The sequence below is a fragment of the Dendrobates tinctorius genome, unplaced genomic scaffold (assembly GCF_039654945.1).
Source record: "Dendrobates tinctorius isolate UK_male_01 unplaced genomic scaffold, ASM3965494v1 ptg000398l, whole genome shotgun sequence".
Lineage (NCBI taxonomy): Eukaryota > Metazoa > Chordata > Amphibia > Anura > Dendrobatidae > Dendrobates > Dendrobates tinctorius.
In genome coordinates this window covers 697,898-714,692 of record NW_027362064.1, presented here as the reverse complement: position 1 = coordinate 714,692, position 16,795 = coordinate 697,898, and the positions used below count along the sequence as shown (strand labels likewise).

The 16,795-nt window shown below is 41.8% G+C and overlaps 1 protein-coding gene across 2 annotated transcripts in view; it reads right to left on the bottom strand.

Moving 5' to 3' along the window:
- Window positions 1–16,795, bottom strand: part of NME7 (NME/NM23 family member 7) — a 238,141-nt gene that overhangs the window by 145,596 nt on the left and 75,750 nt on the right. For both annotated transcript variants that reach the window (XM_073563790.1, XM_073563789.1), the window contains exons 5-6: window positions 15,193–15,243; window positions 5,676–5,883 (exon numbers count right to left, since the gene is read on the bottom strand). In XM_073563790.1, coding sequence (XP_073419891.1) covers window positions 5,676–5,883; window positions 15,193–15,243 — 259 coding nt within the window. The remainder of the gene's footprint in view (window positions 1–5,675; window positions 5,884–15,192; window positions 15,244–16,795) is intronic.

Genomic DNA, 16,795 nt, shown 5'->3' with positions numbered 1-16,795 from the left:
CAGAGGTCAAACGTTTTCTGTAAGTCTTCACAAGGTTGCCACACACTGTTGTTGGTATGTTGGCCCATTCCTCCATGCAGATCTCCTCTAGAGCAGTGATGTTTTTGGCTTTTCGCTTGGCAACACGGACTTTCAACTCCCTCCAAAGGATTTCTATAGGGTTGAGATCTGAAGACTGGCTAGGCCACTCCAGGACCTTGAAATGCTTCTTACGAAGCCACTCCTTCGTTGCCCTGGCGGTGTGCTTTGGATCATTGTCATGTTGAAAGACCCAGCCACGTTTCATATTCAATGCCCTTGCTGATGGAAGGAGGTTTGCACTCAAAATCTCACGATACATGGCCCCATTCATTCTTTCATGTACCCGGATCAGTCGTCCTGGCCCCTTTGCAGAGAAACAGCCCCAAAGCATGATGTTTCCACCACCATGCTTTACAGTAGGTATGGTCTTTGATGGATGCAACTCAGTATTCTTTTTCCTCCAAACACGACAAGTTGTGTTTCTACCAAACAGTTCCAGTTTGGTTTCATCAGACCATAGGACATTCTCCCAAAACTCCTCTGGATCATCCAAATGCTCTCTAGCAAACTTCAGACGGGCCCGGACATGTACAGGCTTAAGCAGTGGGACACGTCTGGCACTGCAGGATCTGAGTCCATGGTGGCGTAGTGTGTTACTTATGGTAGGCCTTGTTACATTGGTCCCAGCTCTCTGCAGTTCATTCACTAGGTCCCCCCGCGTGGTTCTGGGATTTTTGCTCACCGTTCTTGTGATCATTCTGACCCCACGGGGTGGGATTTTGCGTGGAGCACCAGATCGAGGGAGATTATCAGTGGTCTTGTATGTCTTCCATTTTCTAATTATTGCTCCCACAGTTGATTTCTTCACTCCAAGCTGGTTGGCTATTGCAGATTCAGTCTTCCCAGCCTGGTGCAGGGCTACAATTTTGTTTCTGGTGTCCTTTGACAGCTCTTTGGTCTTCACCATAGTGGAGTTTGGAGTCAGACTGTTTGAGGGTGTGCACAGGTGTCTTTTTATACTGATAACAAGTTTAAACAGGTGCCATTACTACAGGTAATGAGTGGAGGAAAGAGGAGACTCTTAAAGAAGAAGTTACAAGTCTGTGAGAGCCAGAAATCTTGATTGCTTGTTTCTGACCAAATACTTATTTTCCACCATAATATGCAAATAAAATGAAAAAAAAACAGACAATGTGATTTTCTGGATTTTTTTTTCTCAGTTTGTCTCCCATAGTTGAGGTCTACCTATGATGTAAATTACAGACGCCTCTCATCTTTTTAAGTGGTGGAACTTGCACTATTGCTGACTGACTAAATACTTTTTTGCCCCACTGTATATATATACAGTCATATGTAAAAGTTTGGGCACCCTATTAATGTTAACCTTTTTTCTTTATAACAATTTTGGTTTTTGCAACAGCTATTTCAGTTTCATATATCTAATAACTGATGGACTCAGTTATATTTCTGGATTCAAATGAGGTTTATTGTACTAACAGAAAATGTGCAATCTGAATTTAAACAAAATTTGACGGCTGCAAAAGTATGGGCACCCTTATCATTTTCTTGATTTGAACACTCCTAACTACTTTTTACTGACTTCCTGAAGCACTAAATTTTTTTTGTAACCTCATTAAGCTTTGAACTTCATAGCCAGGTGTATCAAATCATGAGAAAAGGTATTTAAAGTGGCCACTTGCAAGTAGTTCTCCTATTTGATTCTCCTATGAAGAGTGGCATCATGGGCTCCTCAAAACAACTCTCAAATGATCTGAAAACAAAGATTATTCAACATAGCTTTTCAGGGGAAGGATACAAAAAGTTGTCTCAGAGATTTAACCTGTCAGTTTCCACTGTGAGGAACATAGTAAGGAAATGGAAGAACACAGGTACAGTTCTTGTTAAGCCCAGAAGTGGCAGGCCAAGAAAGATATCAGAAAGGCAGAGAAGAAGAATGGTGAGAACAGTCAAGGACAGTCCACAGACCACCTCCAAAGACCTGCAGCATCATCTTGCTGCAGATGGTGACACTGTGCATCGGTCAACAATACAGCGCACTTTGCACAAGAAGAAGCTGTATGGGAGAGTGATGCGAAAGAAGCCGTTTCTGCAAGCACGCCACAAACAGTCGCCTGAGGTATGCAAAAGCACATTTGGACAAGCCAGTTACATTTTGGAAGAAGGTCCTGCGGACTGATGAAACAAAGATTGAGTTGTTTGGTCATACAAAAAAGCGTTATGCATGCGCTGTATTGTTGACCGATGCACAGTGACACCATCTGCAGCAAGATGATGCTGCAGGTCTTTAGAGGTGGTCTGTGGATTGTCCTTGACTGTTCTCACCATTCTTCTTCTCTGCCTTTCTGATATTTTTCTTGGCCTGCCACTTCTGGGCTTAACAAGAACTGTACCTGTGTTCTTCCATTTCCTTACTATGTTCCTCACAGTGGAAACTGACAGGTTAAATCTCTGAGACAACTTTTTGTATCCTTCCCCTGAAAAGCTATGTTGAATAATCTTTGTTTTCAGATCATTTGAGAGTTGTTTTGAGGAGCCCATGATGCCACTCTTCATAGGAGAATCAAATAGGAGAACTACTTGCAAGTGGCCACCTTAAATATCTTTTCTCATGATTTGATACACCTGGCTATGAAGTTCAAAGCTCAATGAGGTTACAAAACCAATTTAGTGCTTCAGGAAGTCAGTAAAAAGTAGTTAGGAGTGTTCAAATCAAGAAAATGATAAGGGTGCCCATACATTTGCACGGTCAAATTTTGTTTAAATGCAGATTGCACATTTTCTGTTAGTACAATAAACCTCATTTGAATCCAGAAATATAACTGAGTCCATCAGTTATTAGATATATGAAACTGAAATAGCTGTTGCAAAAACCAAAATTGTTGTAAAGAAAAAAGGTTAACATTAATAGGGGTGCCCAAACTTTTACATATGACTGTATATATATATATATATATATATATATATATATATATATATATATATATATATATATATTCGTTGTTATGGTGAATAATGGTGATCACGGGACGGGACGGTAAAAACCGGCACTGATCACGTTCTCCAGAGTTCCAGGTGAGACAACAGAGATTTTCCAATGCTGGGGGGCGCTATACCCTTATTTCTCAATGCCACTAAAAAGTGGCGGTGAGGAATAAGGCCCCTTAACTGCTGCCGTTAAAAGGAAAAACGTTAATGGAAAAGGAGACAAGAAGATAGAAAAATAATAAATGTTCCTGGAGGCACAGTTGGAAGCAGAGATCATAAATACCAAAAAAGTAATAAATTACAAATATATAAAAGTTAATTAACTAAACCCTATTACAATACAAATATCAGAAGCAGAAACAACTATTAAAAAAAAAACCAAACAAACCATAAAACCCCCCAAAAAGGAAAAAGACAGTGTGGTCATTGGTAAATTACACCATGGGAAGACAGTAATAAGAGATATTAAATTAATCCAAAAACAAATAGGTAAAGTGCTTGCAAAACCGGTGTCTGGCTATGATTTCCGTTACGGCAGGTCATAACAGCGAAAGGCGCTGTACTAAAGACGCTTATCATGAAGGGCATGGAAGATTGTGAGATCGCAGTAGTCAGTAAAAATAGCCTTATGTTTTCGGTTTGGAGAAACAACTTGTTACATTATTTGTCTTCAGGTATATAAATAGCTGTCATTTGGTTTAAACAGTAGAAAGTTTGGAAATTTAGCTAATAAAGCTCATTTGCAATCAGAGTTGAATACTTTTGATTACAACTGCGCACAGCATCCAGCTAGGTTTCTGCCGGACACTATTTTTTTTAAAGTTCTTAATAATAGTCAAAGGGATTTCAAAACCTCCAACGCCGTATAGAGCAATTTCATTCTCTAGGGCATGCACTTTTGCTTTTAGGGAGAAACATAAAAAAGGTATGGAAGCTTCATTTTCTAAAATATCAAGGCTTCTTATCATCAAAGGCAGGATTACAATGGCAGAGAACATCTCTAGCCATAGCTGATAACACAGGATCCACCATTTACATCAGGTGTTGTCACAGCGGACCCTGCTTCCCTTCCCTTCACAATGACCTTTGCACACGCTCATAAGATGCTTCACTAGAAAAAATAGGGTCCAAGTATGTTCACTGTGGCTAATGTACTTGTGAATTACCTGAAACAACAAGCATTTAGGGTATGTGCACATGCTGCGGATTCTGCTGCGGTTCCGCAGCGTTTTTGGCCCTGCGGATCCGCAGCAGTTCCGCAGACATGGTACAGTACCATGTTATCCTATGGGTTTTCAAAACCGCTGTGCTCACGCTGCCGTTTTTTCCGCTCGGTTTTGCTGCGGTTTACAAACCGCAGCATGTCAATTCTTTCTGCGGATTCCGCAGCGGTTTGGCACCTGTTCCATTGTCCAGGTGTCAAACCGCAGGAAAACCGCAGGTCAATTTACCTGCGGATCTGCGCGGAAAAACCCGCAGGTGAATCCACAGCGTGTGCACATAGCCTTAGTGTCTAAAAAAAACCCCTAAAGGTCAGATTGAACATGTCAACATTTTCTATTTTTTTTTATTTTAAATACAAATTGTGAAATTGAAAAAAAAAAAAAACGAAAATGAAAAACAAACATTGCACACACCCTAAAAAAAAAAGCCTGATTTAAACAATAGATGATTTTCTGAAGATAGCGTACATGTAACATACAGCCAGGTTCCTACCGCAATGGCCGAGATCGAGAGAACTCCAATACCAGCCATTTTACCCCTTAGAAGCACAGTAATCTGGTGTATTAACTAGTCAGAAAAAAAATTCTACTTTATTATGTTAAAAATAGCCCTAAAGATTGCCACATCTGTATGAACCACATCCACCCAGTGTACGCTGTGAGAAGCAATGCAGGAAGTAATATATTTTGTTTATATTGAATTCCAAAAAATCGTGGAATAAAAAAAATAATCAAAATGTCATATGCACCCTCCAAAAAATGACAACTCATTTAAAAAAAAACAAGCTCTCACAGAGCACCGTCAACAGATAAAAGAAAATAATGAGTATCTCAATGTGGTGAATTTTAACAAAAAAAAAAAATTAAAAAATTTTATACAGCAAAAGCAGTAAAACATAAAACAACTATATTGTTTTTGTTTTGCTATAACCAAAGTGACCAACAGTTAAAGGCGTTTTCTGGTCACAGACCATAGGGTAGTTCATCAACATGTGATCTGTGGGGAGCCAACACCTAGCACCTCCGCTGATCAGCTGTTATTTGCTCTGACAGCCGCTGGGTGTAGAGACTTGCCAAAATATATGAAATTGTTCTGCAGTACACGTCAGCATCTGCTGCACATTGAATGGAGCGGCACCTTGCAGCCCCGAATAAAGTGGTCACAACCTATAGCCAGTAGAGCAAGTAAGAGATGAAGGGTATTGGACCTCCACCGATCAGATGCTGATGACCTATCTTATGGATAGGTTATCAATACTCTCATACTGGATAAAGACAACCCCTTTACGTATGACTTTCATAAGGTGAAGATTAAAAAAATAAAAAATGTCCTCACCATGAATGCCAAAACTGGCTGTAAGGTGAAAAAAAAATATATATAGGCAAAATACAATACTTAGCATCTTGATCATGAGGCGCACTTACTCTGGCAGCTGAAGCCATAGAGTCAGAACCATGAGCGGCATTTTTTGTTCCATCGGTGCCAAATTTGGCTCTTATGCTTTCTGGGGATTCACTTCGGGCTATACTACAGTTTGTTGGACCTAGTAATTTTCTCCAAGCAGAAACAGCATCATCTCCAATTACTTCCATTGCTACTATGGGTCCGCTTGTCATGAAATTAATAAGGTCACTGAAAAATAAAGAGGATTTTAACATTATATTTCAAAAAATATATATATTTAAAAGAAAAAGATAAATGCCAGAAAAGAAAAAAAAACACAACAATGCAAGCTGAAATTTTGCAAATATATTATAAAAATAAACAAGATGAAAGGATGAAAAGTTATACACTTTCCTGTAGTAAAGCCCCCGTTACACATAGCGATATTGCTAGCAATATCGCTGTAAAGTCACCGATTTTGTGACCCAGCAGCGATATTGCTAGCGATATCGCTACATGTGATACTTACCTCCGACCGGCTCCCCCGCTGGTTATCGCTGATCGCGCGAGAAGGTCCTGGACCATTCCTCGTCATCAGCTTCCTGCAGCGCTTCCTGCTGTGACGACGAGCGACGCGTGGACGCGGGCGGGAGGACGTCAGGATCGCCGCATCTGACAGGTAAGTAGCGACACCCGACCTCTGCGATGTCGCTGGTGAGATCTGCCTGTGTGGCAGCTCACTAGCGACCACTTAGCGATGCACCAGCGATCCATATCGTTGTCGGGATCGCTGGTGCATCGCTATGTGTAACGTTACCCTGAGGCATAGAAATCATGCACAATACACCTCGCTACTTTGTGTTTGCTGTAACTCCCACTTAGAATGCAGTGTTGTGTTAGTGGGGTCCCCATAGGAGATACAGCCACCACCTTTCAGCCCTCATATACAGAATACTAATATGCTGTATACTTGCCCCAGATCTGGCCTGCAACAAAAGAAAAACACCTTTTATTATACTCAACTGGGGGGTGGTCGGGTCTGATGGGTGTCGCTAGTCCTGGTCCGGCGCCTCCCTTTCGATGCTGTCCTCCTTCATGTGGAAAATGAGTGCTACATCATCCATGCCAGTTACCCGGCATCGCGCTCCTGCACATGCATACTTCTCTAGGGCACAGTAAAGTACTGCAGTGCGCATGCGCCGGGGCTCTTTGACCTTTCCAGGCACATGCTCACTGCAGTCCTTTGCTTTGCCCTGGTCAGGGCAGAGAAGTACACCTGTGCAGGAGTGTGATGCCGGGGAACACTGTTTGGATTAATTCGAACTCGTCATCTACATGAAAGATGACATCAAAAGCAGAATTGAGGCGGTGAACCAGGACCAGCCACACTTATGGGACCTGACTGCCCTCAGGTGAGTATAATAAAAAGAGTTTTCTTCTGTTGCAGGCCAGATCTGAGGCATATACACTGCTTATTAGTATGCTGTATGTCAGGCCTGAAAGACAGTGGCCATATCTCATATGGAACAAACGTGGAGACTGATTCTCTTTAAGAACTGTATACATATCTAGGAGACATTTCAGTAAATTGATTATGTAGTGGGAGGCTTTTCCGGCTTACTACTAGTGATGATCGAGCGTGCTCGGATAAGGTGTTATCCGAGCACACTCTTGTCCTAATAGAGTATTTTTGGCGTGCTCGAAAAAAAAATGCTCACGTAGCCGCAGCTGCATGTCTCGCGGCTGTTTGACAGCCGGCAACACATGCAGGGATTGCCTGTTTTTTTTCAAACACACCAAAAGTACTCAAATAGGACACGAGCATGCTCAATAACTCCTTACCCGAGAACGCCCACTCCTCACTACTTATTACCCTTCCACAAGGTATAGGATTCTGGGAATGAGTCATTCTACTACTAGTTTTCTACTCGCTACAGCACACAAAGAACCTTTCTTATGGATGTAGGAGTCTATTTAAGGAAACTGGTTTCTCCTCTTAGATATCTACAATGCACGATCAAGTTTCCTCACTGAAAACGTAGACTTAAATCATTAAATCATTCGGTCATTTTACCAAAGACGGAGTGTAAACTTACATACTCATATATATCATTATATCATATGCTTAGAATTAGAATGCATGAATTATTGGAAATTAACATTTGCAAACACTTTTAAATAACTCAACATGCAATGTTAATTCAATAATTATCTTTTCTACATAAATACACTGTGTGCAATTATTAGGCAATTTAGTTTTATTATTGAACAACTACAGTGCTGTCAGTCAGTCCAAAAGCTTAATAAACCTGTATAGGTAAGAAAGTAAAAGTGAGGATTTGTCTTTCTTAGGAGAATATCTGTGTGCAGAATTATTGGGCAAAATTTAGTTTATAGAAATACTGTGCAACTAAGTGAAAAAATTTAAATTTTTCCATGATAATTTCTCATTTTCATCTGTTATAGTGAGAATAATAACCAAACAACTCAAAATGTACAAAATACATTTCTGACATTTACAAAAAAAAAAACAAACAAACAATCTAGGAACCCATCTTCTCAATATCAGACATAAACGTTCCATCCAAGGAGTGCGTCAGTTTCTTAATCTTAATTTGTTGAGGTCTGTAGGACAGAAGAACACGATAGGGCAATACCGCGACAGAAATGTGAATGGGTGAGAGTGATGGCGGTGCTCACCTGGGGTGGTTATGAATACACAACACCAATAAGAGTCTTAGAATCCGTGGCTGGAGTAAAAATTCTTCCTGATAGCCATTCACTTTAGTGGAGAGATCACGGTACCTGGGTTGTGCTGGCGGAAATGAAGAAAGAAGTTTTTATTAACAAATGCATTTCGGTGCCAGACAAGTGCCTTTTTTAAGGTAAAAAAAAAAATCATTTTTTTCCTTGAAAAAAAGGCTTCAGTCCAGTGTCGAAATGCATTGGATTCATTATCCTGCTGCCCAGGTACTGTGATCTTTCCACTAAAGTGAGCTTCTTAATCTTTTGATGATCAACTTTTTGGCCACCATTAGGCCTTCTGGTACACACACAAAAAAAATAAACCAATTTATCCTTCACAAGATGGGGAGTCAACATAAGATCACATGACAGACAAAATCAGGAACAAGTATCAGTGGAAGGGTGTGTAGACTATTGATATCCATGACATACAAATGTAACATAATGCTTTCCTACTGTAAAGTCTCTTGCCATTGATAAGTCCATTGTGTGCAAAGAACGAGAGTTTAGTGGCTCTTTCTTTACCATACAGGTTACTAAGATCAGTAGTCCATTATCCCACTACTTTAAGATCAAGAGGAAAACACCCAGTCCTGCTTTCTCTGCTAAAGGTCACAAACAACATATATAAAAGAATAGATACCCACATCTTAAACATCTTGGTGCAGACCATGGAAATCCAGTGTGCAAATATAGCTGGAATATTCATATTTAGAGGTTAGGCAAAATTAGGGTACAGTGAATGTAGTTTTCAAACTGGCAGGTTTCCTCTCTTTGCTCGAGGTATCAGATGTAATTGTACAGCACAAGCCATACACACTAGCTGACTGTCAGCCTAAAGATGCTTCTGCCGATCATTCAGCGGTCTCGGCCCACGCTCCTATACACAGACGCGCTCGCTCACCCAAGTGCTCCTGTATTCGCTATGACATGTTGGCCGGGGCTTATCTCAGGGAGAACAATGCGATCGACAATCTGAAATCGAACGTGCGCAATCGACATCTCTCCTGACCATCAATATCGGCGGGTTCAGGTGACATATGTCTAATGTTTATGGGGGCCCTCAAAGTGCAACCGTCATTTTAATTTGTATTTAATAAATCAATCGTAGATGTGAGAATAAGCAACTTTGCAATATATATTACAAAGAAATTTGATTCTTTCTCTTCAAAAACGTTATCTAGATTTTCAATTCGGAGGTAAAATCTGTATTCAGTGAAAACAGACTTTCCCGTTACTGAGATAGGAGATGGCAGCTGCTACTGATAAGATTCTATGTAGACAGAGGAGCTCTCCCTGTATCTCATCCATCCGTCCATCTATATAGAATTGTGTCCGTAGCAGCTGCCATCTCCTATCTCAGTAATGTAACAGTCGGTCTTCACTGAATACAGATTTTAAGTCAGAATTGAGAATTTTGATAATGACTCCCAATTGTGGAAGAGGAAGACGCAAACTTCTCTGATAAGATATAGTATAAAGTGTCTCACTTTCATGTGCACTATTGATTTGTGAAATAAAATTAAAACGACGGTTACTCTTTACGCATCTTTCGGCCATCAGCCATCCAATGTGTAGGGCCGGTTTAGATGACCTCATTGGTCAGAAAGAACCAATTGTCTACAACACTGAATCTAAACATGCATAACACGTACCCCAAGGGGACTTCCCATGGCTGCTATGCTGTATGAACTGTGATAGAGCAGACGACACCAGTAACGGCTAATGCTAGAGCTGCAACTACCCTGCACTTGGACCAAAGGTGGTTGGAAGGAGCAAAGAGAGGTTGGAGGCCATGCTGGAGGAGCAAGTAGATCTGTGTACTGGAAAGCTGCAGCAAAGGCATGACAAAACAAAACAGGCTGAAACTGTGAAAAGGAAGCATGGTACTGAAGCTAGTACCATCTTCATACCTCAAAACAGTGCAACATTCTGCACGCTGACGAATGACTGTGGGGAGGTAGGCCTTACAGATAGAGTTGATGCTTGAAGGACCAACTCTCACTGGTAGCTCTCAACTTTAAGGTTATTATATAACAGATTTTGTACACTATGGTGTCTGGTCTTGGGGTCTGTATACAGTAGGGTCAAGTTTGTGGGTCTCTTTGCTGCTAGAGGTTAAGAAGTCAGGTCATAGTGCTTATCCATCACACCATGGCACCAATAGCACAGGTTCCATTGACTTAAGAGTTGGGGCCTGTACAGCATCGAGGTGTCCGCCACTTTGACAGGCAGAACGCTATGCAATTCACTCATGGCTAATTATTACAATTGATTGTTTCATTGGGGTGTACAGCTTGAACAGTCACTTACTAGGTTTACCTGGCCCAAAAAGAAAGAGAAACACGGTGAAACAAAGTTGCCATCAGCTCACCTTTGCTGTGGTTTTGAGCTGTACGTTTCCCTCTTAAAGGCAGACATGACAACGGAGAAATCATGTAATAGTATTGGGGAGGCCGGCAACTTTCCTTGCTGATCACCAAGAGTTTCAGCTGACAAAATGGAGGAGACGTGGTTGCCCACATTTTTGACAGCCGATATTGCACAGATACTGATGTACAGTATGTATTCATGAACAGGGTTGAATACTTGTCACAAGGTGTACAATACAATTAAGGAAACCTCCTTTTTTCTTGTTTGGGATGGTGAAGCTGGGAGGTGACTGCACGCCATTACCATCAGGTCTGAATTGATCCTTTTAACATGGCATGTAGTAGATGGCAGGTTACACTTACCTACGTCAGAGTTTGCCACAGGAGTAGTTAGCTGCACAAAGGAATCCTCATGTGGGAATGTTACATATTTGTCAATGCTTTAAATGACAACTTTAGTTCGGAGGACAAAGAGCGCATTGTCACCTCTCGATATGAATAAAGGTCTATGTCACACTGAGCCACAGTGTCCTCTTTAGCTTAATAAATGTAACTTTGTAAATCTGTCAGCATACCTTGTGCCTCGTTTAACAGAATTACTATTCAACAGAAACTGTGCCTTCAAACTCCAGTTCCAGGCTTTTTAATTATTTACCACAATGACATTGAGCAGAACAGAATGTCTGCTAGAGGGCACTGACGCCGAGTGACATACGTAGCGAGCTATACCATAATTACGGCGTGTACAGAAGGCACTACAGCATGGATTGTGCTGACATATCACTGACTTCTGCCCTCGGAGACATGCTGAGGAACATCGTCAACCTAATCTATAACATTAGTATCATCCATTTATTCACAAAACCAGATCCTGCGAGCTGTGACAAGAGAGGCGTAATAGGGCTTCAAGTCTAGTGTTAGGCTGAAGGAGGTCTTCCTACATTGTGCAGGATGACTGGGCCATTATTTCTATTATAGGCATTTATAGCATCTCACCTGCCAGGATGGGGGTCCTGAAACCCCTCTTAACTGATTCACACAACCATTGAATAATGCTTTCCCCCATCTGCTATAATTGACAGATTACACTCACCTCTCATCAATGGCAGTTACAGAAACTGTTGAGTAAGAAGCATTCATAGATTGTGCCTCGATGACCAGAATTACTACGTGACTATTCCACAAAGGCTTCACTACTTCATTCATTATGGAGAACGGACTCCCTCCGAATTAGTAAAACATGGATGCTGGATTCCTTTTCTCCCGAGAGGTGGGGGTCATAAAGATGGGAACTTGTACCTGTCATGCATTTCAGGCCCACCAACTCATTTTTCTTGATAAATTTAACATGAGTTTTACTACAACCAAAAACCCTAACAGAGTATTTTCTTTTGCCACAATACTACTGCAAAAAGTAACATAGTACTCAACAATGTAAAAATGACAATGCTACACACATGTTGAGTCTTTTGTTATTTCTTTTACCACTTCAGTGTTCGGAAACCGTGAAGCGGTTTGAAGAAGTTGTATGTTCACTCTTTGGGCATCTTCTGCTTAGGAAGTCGCTCACCACCAAAGCCACTACTGGCGGAACTGCCACAAGAAACTACAGCAAAGCTGCCAGAGAAGCCGCATCACGAAAAAGTCTGCCAGAGTCTTCCTTGAGTGGCTTCAGCTAGAAAAACTAGGCAGCTCTGCCTCTAGAAAAACAGACATCGTGTGCACATACCCCATGCCTATGTACATAATGTGTCTTTTTCAGGAGCCTTACTCCTGGAACCCACCTGGAATGCGCTGCGAAACTGCAGCAAAAAGTGACCATAATGCACAGCGATGTAAAAATAACATTGCTGTGCACACATTCAGTCTTTTGTTACTTATTTTAGCCACTTCGGTGTTCGAAAACTAGGAAGCCGTTCACTAGTTATAGTTTAAATTTCAGAAACGAGTCGCTTGACTGGTGGTTTTGTCGGCATTTTTGTGGTGTGTTTTCTCTATAATGTAACCTATAACAAGTGAGCAGCTTCTTAGACGCATGGATTGCGACCATACTACTTCTTGTAATTACTTCATGCATTCTGAACACTGAAGTGGTTAAAAGAATTAACAAAAGACAGAACGTGCGCATGCATATGTCATTTTCATATTGCTGTGCTATTCATTATTTGCAACATTGTTTCTGCCTGGAATCCAACTGAAAAAGCCATTGTGTGTATTTCCCCTTAATGGTTCGCATGGTTTTTTCGGGCAGGTTTGGAGCTGGTCCATTGCAAAAACCACCAGAAAAAGCTCAAAAGAATCTTTTTCTTCTTTTCTATGGAAAAAAACGACTTGTTGTGCATATGTTCAGGCTTATGAGCAATTTTTACCCACTGCCAAGCAGTTAAAAGAAGTGATCTGACCCTCCTTCAGGCGGTTTCTGCTTGAGAGATGATTCATTACAATATAACTCAATGAGAAGGTCAAAAAACCTGTTTGGCCTCATTGATCGACAGATTTAAAAAAAAAAATCACAGAAAGGCTCTCTACCACAAAATGCTCCCATCCTCCTTACACAGACACAGAACCACACAGTACAACTTTTTATGATGTTTCCAGACCTCGAATAATTACAACCACCAAGATGGTGCACCGAAAAGATCAGTGGTAATGGCACAGCTTGGCTGCTCCAGGGCTCCATCACAAAAACTAAACATGGGCTCCTTAGTTCCCTACTAATGACCATGGGAGATTGCGATGGTCACATAATCCGAAACCATTCCCCGCTTCAATAACGAGAAGTAGTCATGGAAAAGATAAATGGGGATAAAGTGGACTTTTAGGAATATATAAAATATGATCGGTTTGTTTTTTAACCTTGTCATAGGTTATGCGATTTCTCCTACAGCAAATACAAAGGGGAAATTCTTAAAGGTGTTGATCTCTTTCAGACAAGGTTCTGCCCTCGCTGTAGTTTGTTAAAGAATAAGAAACCGTGCTGTATTCACCTTCCCCGGGTGCACTGGCAAATCTCCGCCATTGCACATGAGATCCCAAGGTCTCGCATTGGCTGCAGCGCTGATGTCATGTAGAGAGCGAGCTAGCCAATCAGAGAGCTCAGCAGCTCTGAAGGGGGCGTTCAGCCTACATGGGCAGAGCCACTGAGCGCACTTGACTGGCTGCAGCGGTATCAAGGTGGTGTCAGCGCCGCACACCATAAAGCAATAGTGGAGACCTGCCGATGGACCCGGGTAGGTGAGTAAAGCGTGGTTTGTTATGACTTAAAAAGTACAGTCATGCAGAACAGTGCCTGTAAAGGAACAAGCCCTCTGACCCATGGAGACCGAAGTGATTTTGGAGGCAGCAGCGTGTTTTTTCATTTTTACATTTCTGCCTTCGGAGGGTAATAGCTTTGTATATTTTTCTCACAGTAGCTGAATGAGTTCTTGTTGCATGCATGAGGTGAAGTATTACATAATGGCACTATTTTTGGGTACATGTAATGAAAAAAGTAAAATTCAATTCAATGTGCGGTATAAATGGCATATTAACTGTACTTGGTGAGCTGATATGATTATGAGTACTATGGGTGCATAAAGCTGTCATCAGAAGAAAAGGGGGTACTTTAAGGAATCAAAAGTGTTACGCATTCTGGTTTCGTTCACAACTTGTTCCCATATGTGTCCTTTTAAGGTTTTGCTGCCTTCAGCCTGAATCTACAATGTACACATTCCAATGAGATCAAAGAAAACCACTGCATGAACTGGTGTGTCCAAAATTTGACCAGTACTGCATATGGTTCTATCATGTTATAACGAGTTGGATACCCAAAGACAGTACATGACAATGTTTAGGCATATCCATTTTGATTGGTACTGTAATCCGCTCAATCTGACATTCTCAACTATTCTTTTTCTAAACCTATGGTTTTACCTGAGATATTATGGTCTTAGTTCAGATTCATCCCAATGCACAAATAAAGATAGTTCACTGACAGACTGAACCTTGCTTCATGGAAATCTGTCCGCAGGTTTTTGCTATGTAATCTGAAGACAGCACGAGATAGAGGCTGAGACGCAGAATTCATGGATATGTCACTTGTCAAAGTGTGTGCTGTTGCTTACAAAAAGTGATCGTTTCATCACTAAAAAATTAATATTGCCGAACTAGTCCGGCAACCACCTCCTGTGATAAACAGCTCACTGTCTATGGACTTTGCACATACCGAGCCTGTTGTGGGTGGGGTTAGCTGTGGGTGGGGGCAGCTTGCTCAGCTCGGCTTCATTCTAAATCTAAAAGCTCTGATTGCGTGAGAACTGCTGCACCCAGTAAACTAAGTGATACATTGTTGCTTCTCTGCTTACATTATGCCACTCTCAGATGAGGTAGCAAAAACCTGCTGCCACAATCCCTTTAAGAAACAGTTTATTAATATGTATTATTTGTCACTACAATTACTTACTTAAAAAACGATTTTGACTGATGTTCACTGTAGAAGTCAATGGCTTCAGCACTAAAATGCAAACCACGAAACAGTTAATACATACTCAGGTCAAACACACTGTAAATGCAATACATAGGCAATGAAAATGCTTCACGTTTATGAGTAAAAATCTATATAACTAATTAACATGATACTGGAGCCTAGAGATGCTGTAATTGCACATAATCCTTTGTCATCAATATTACTACAGAATTGGGGGACTGCTAAACATAGGGGCGCATTGCGCATGGATGTGCACGATGCGCTGCGCTAAAAAACACTAATGTGAAACCAGCCTAAGCTGACATGGCTCTCAGAATAATTTGGAGTCATGTCTTTAAACAGCTTTATACGATTACCCTTCGTAAATGCCATAAACAATAATAGGTCCATATGTCTGAAACCATTAAAAAAAAAAAAAGAAAAGATTATTCATGGGAGCAGCAGCAATAAAACAAAAGCAACACCTGGACATGTTTGGCCTGGTGGCAAGTACACTTTAAAAACAGCAAGTCAGATATTAAAGTAAACCTCTTGGGTCCCACTAGCCCCCAAAGTCCCAAAATGTTCCTACCAAATTAAAGAAGCACACTCCCATCAAAATTTTTACCCTCTTAATATATTGCAGTCAGCATATTATATAGCATTGTATACTTACAATTGCTCATTTTTCCTTTCTACCCAGATAATTCTTCTCTTTGCTCTGTGTAGAAACAGGAAGTCTCTTGTCTCTGCATATTTCATTGAGCTTTGAAACTTCCGTCCAGCTCCTCCACCCTGTCCCCCCTGCCAGGGACTTTTCTGTGGCTCATGACTTGGGGCACCGTCACACTTGGCGACGTACCAGCGATCCTGACAACGATGCGACCTGTAGGGATCGCTGGTCCGTCGCTACAAAGTCGCTGGTGAGACGTCACACAGTCAGATCTCAACAGCAACGCAGCAACGATACGATGGTCATTGGGACCCTGTCTCTCAGATGCATGCTGAGGGACCCTGTCAAACACAGCGATGCATGCTGGCCAGTGGGACACCAGCGATCAAAAAATGGCCCAAGACATTCGAGCACGATCAGCGACATCGCAGCAGAGGCCCGATCGCCACTATGTGTCACACGTAGTGTTGAGCATTCCGATATTGCAAATATCGGGTATCGTCCGATATTCGTTGTATCGGAGTTCCGATACCGAGTTCCGATATTTTTACAATATCGAATACCGGAATCGGAAGTTCCCATAATGCAATGAGACAGTTGTGTTAGCCATGTTAACTAATGGCATGGCTGTGATTGGCTGCTGAAATGATGTCATCATGATGCGCGGTCTGTGCGGGCCTGCCGGGGGTCTGTGCGGGCCTGCCGGGGGTCTGTGCAGGCCTGCCGGGGGTCTGTGCAGGCCTGCCGGGGGTCTGTGCGGGCCTGCCGGGGGACTGTGCAGGCTGCCGGGGGTCTGTGCGGGCTGCCGGGGGTCTGTGCGGGCCTGCCGGGGGTTGTGTGTGTGTGTGCAGGCATCGTCCGATGGGACTACAAGTCCCATCGGGCGATGCCTGCTACAATGATAGTGATTGACACATTAGCCAATGA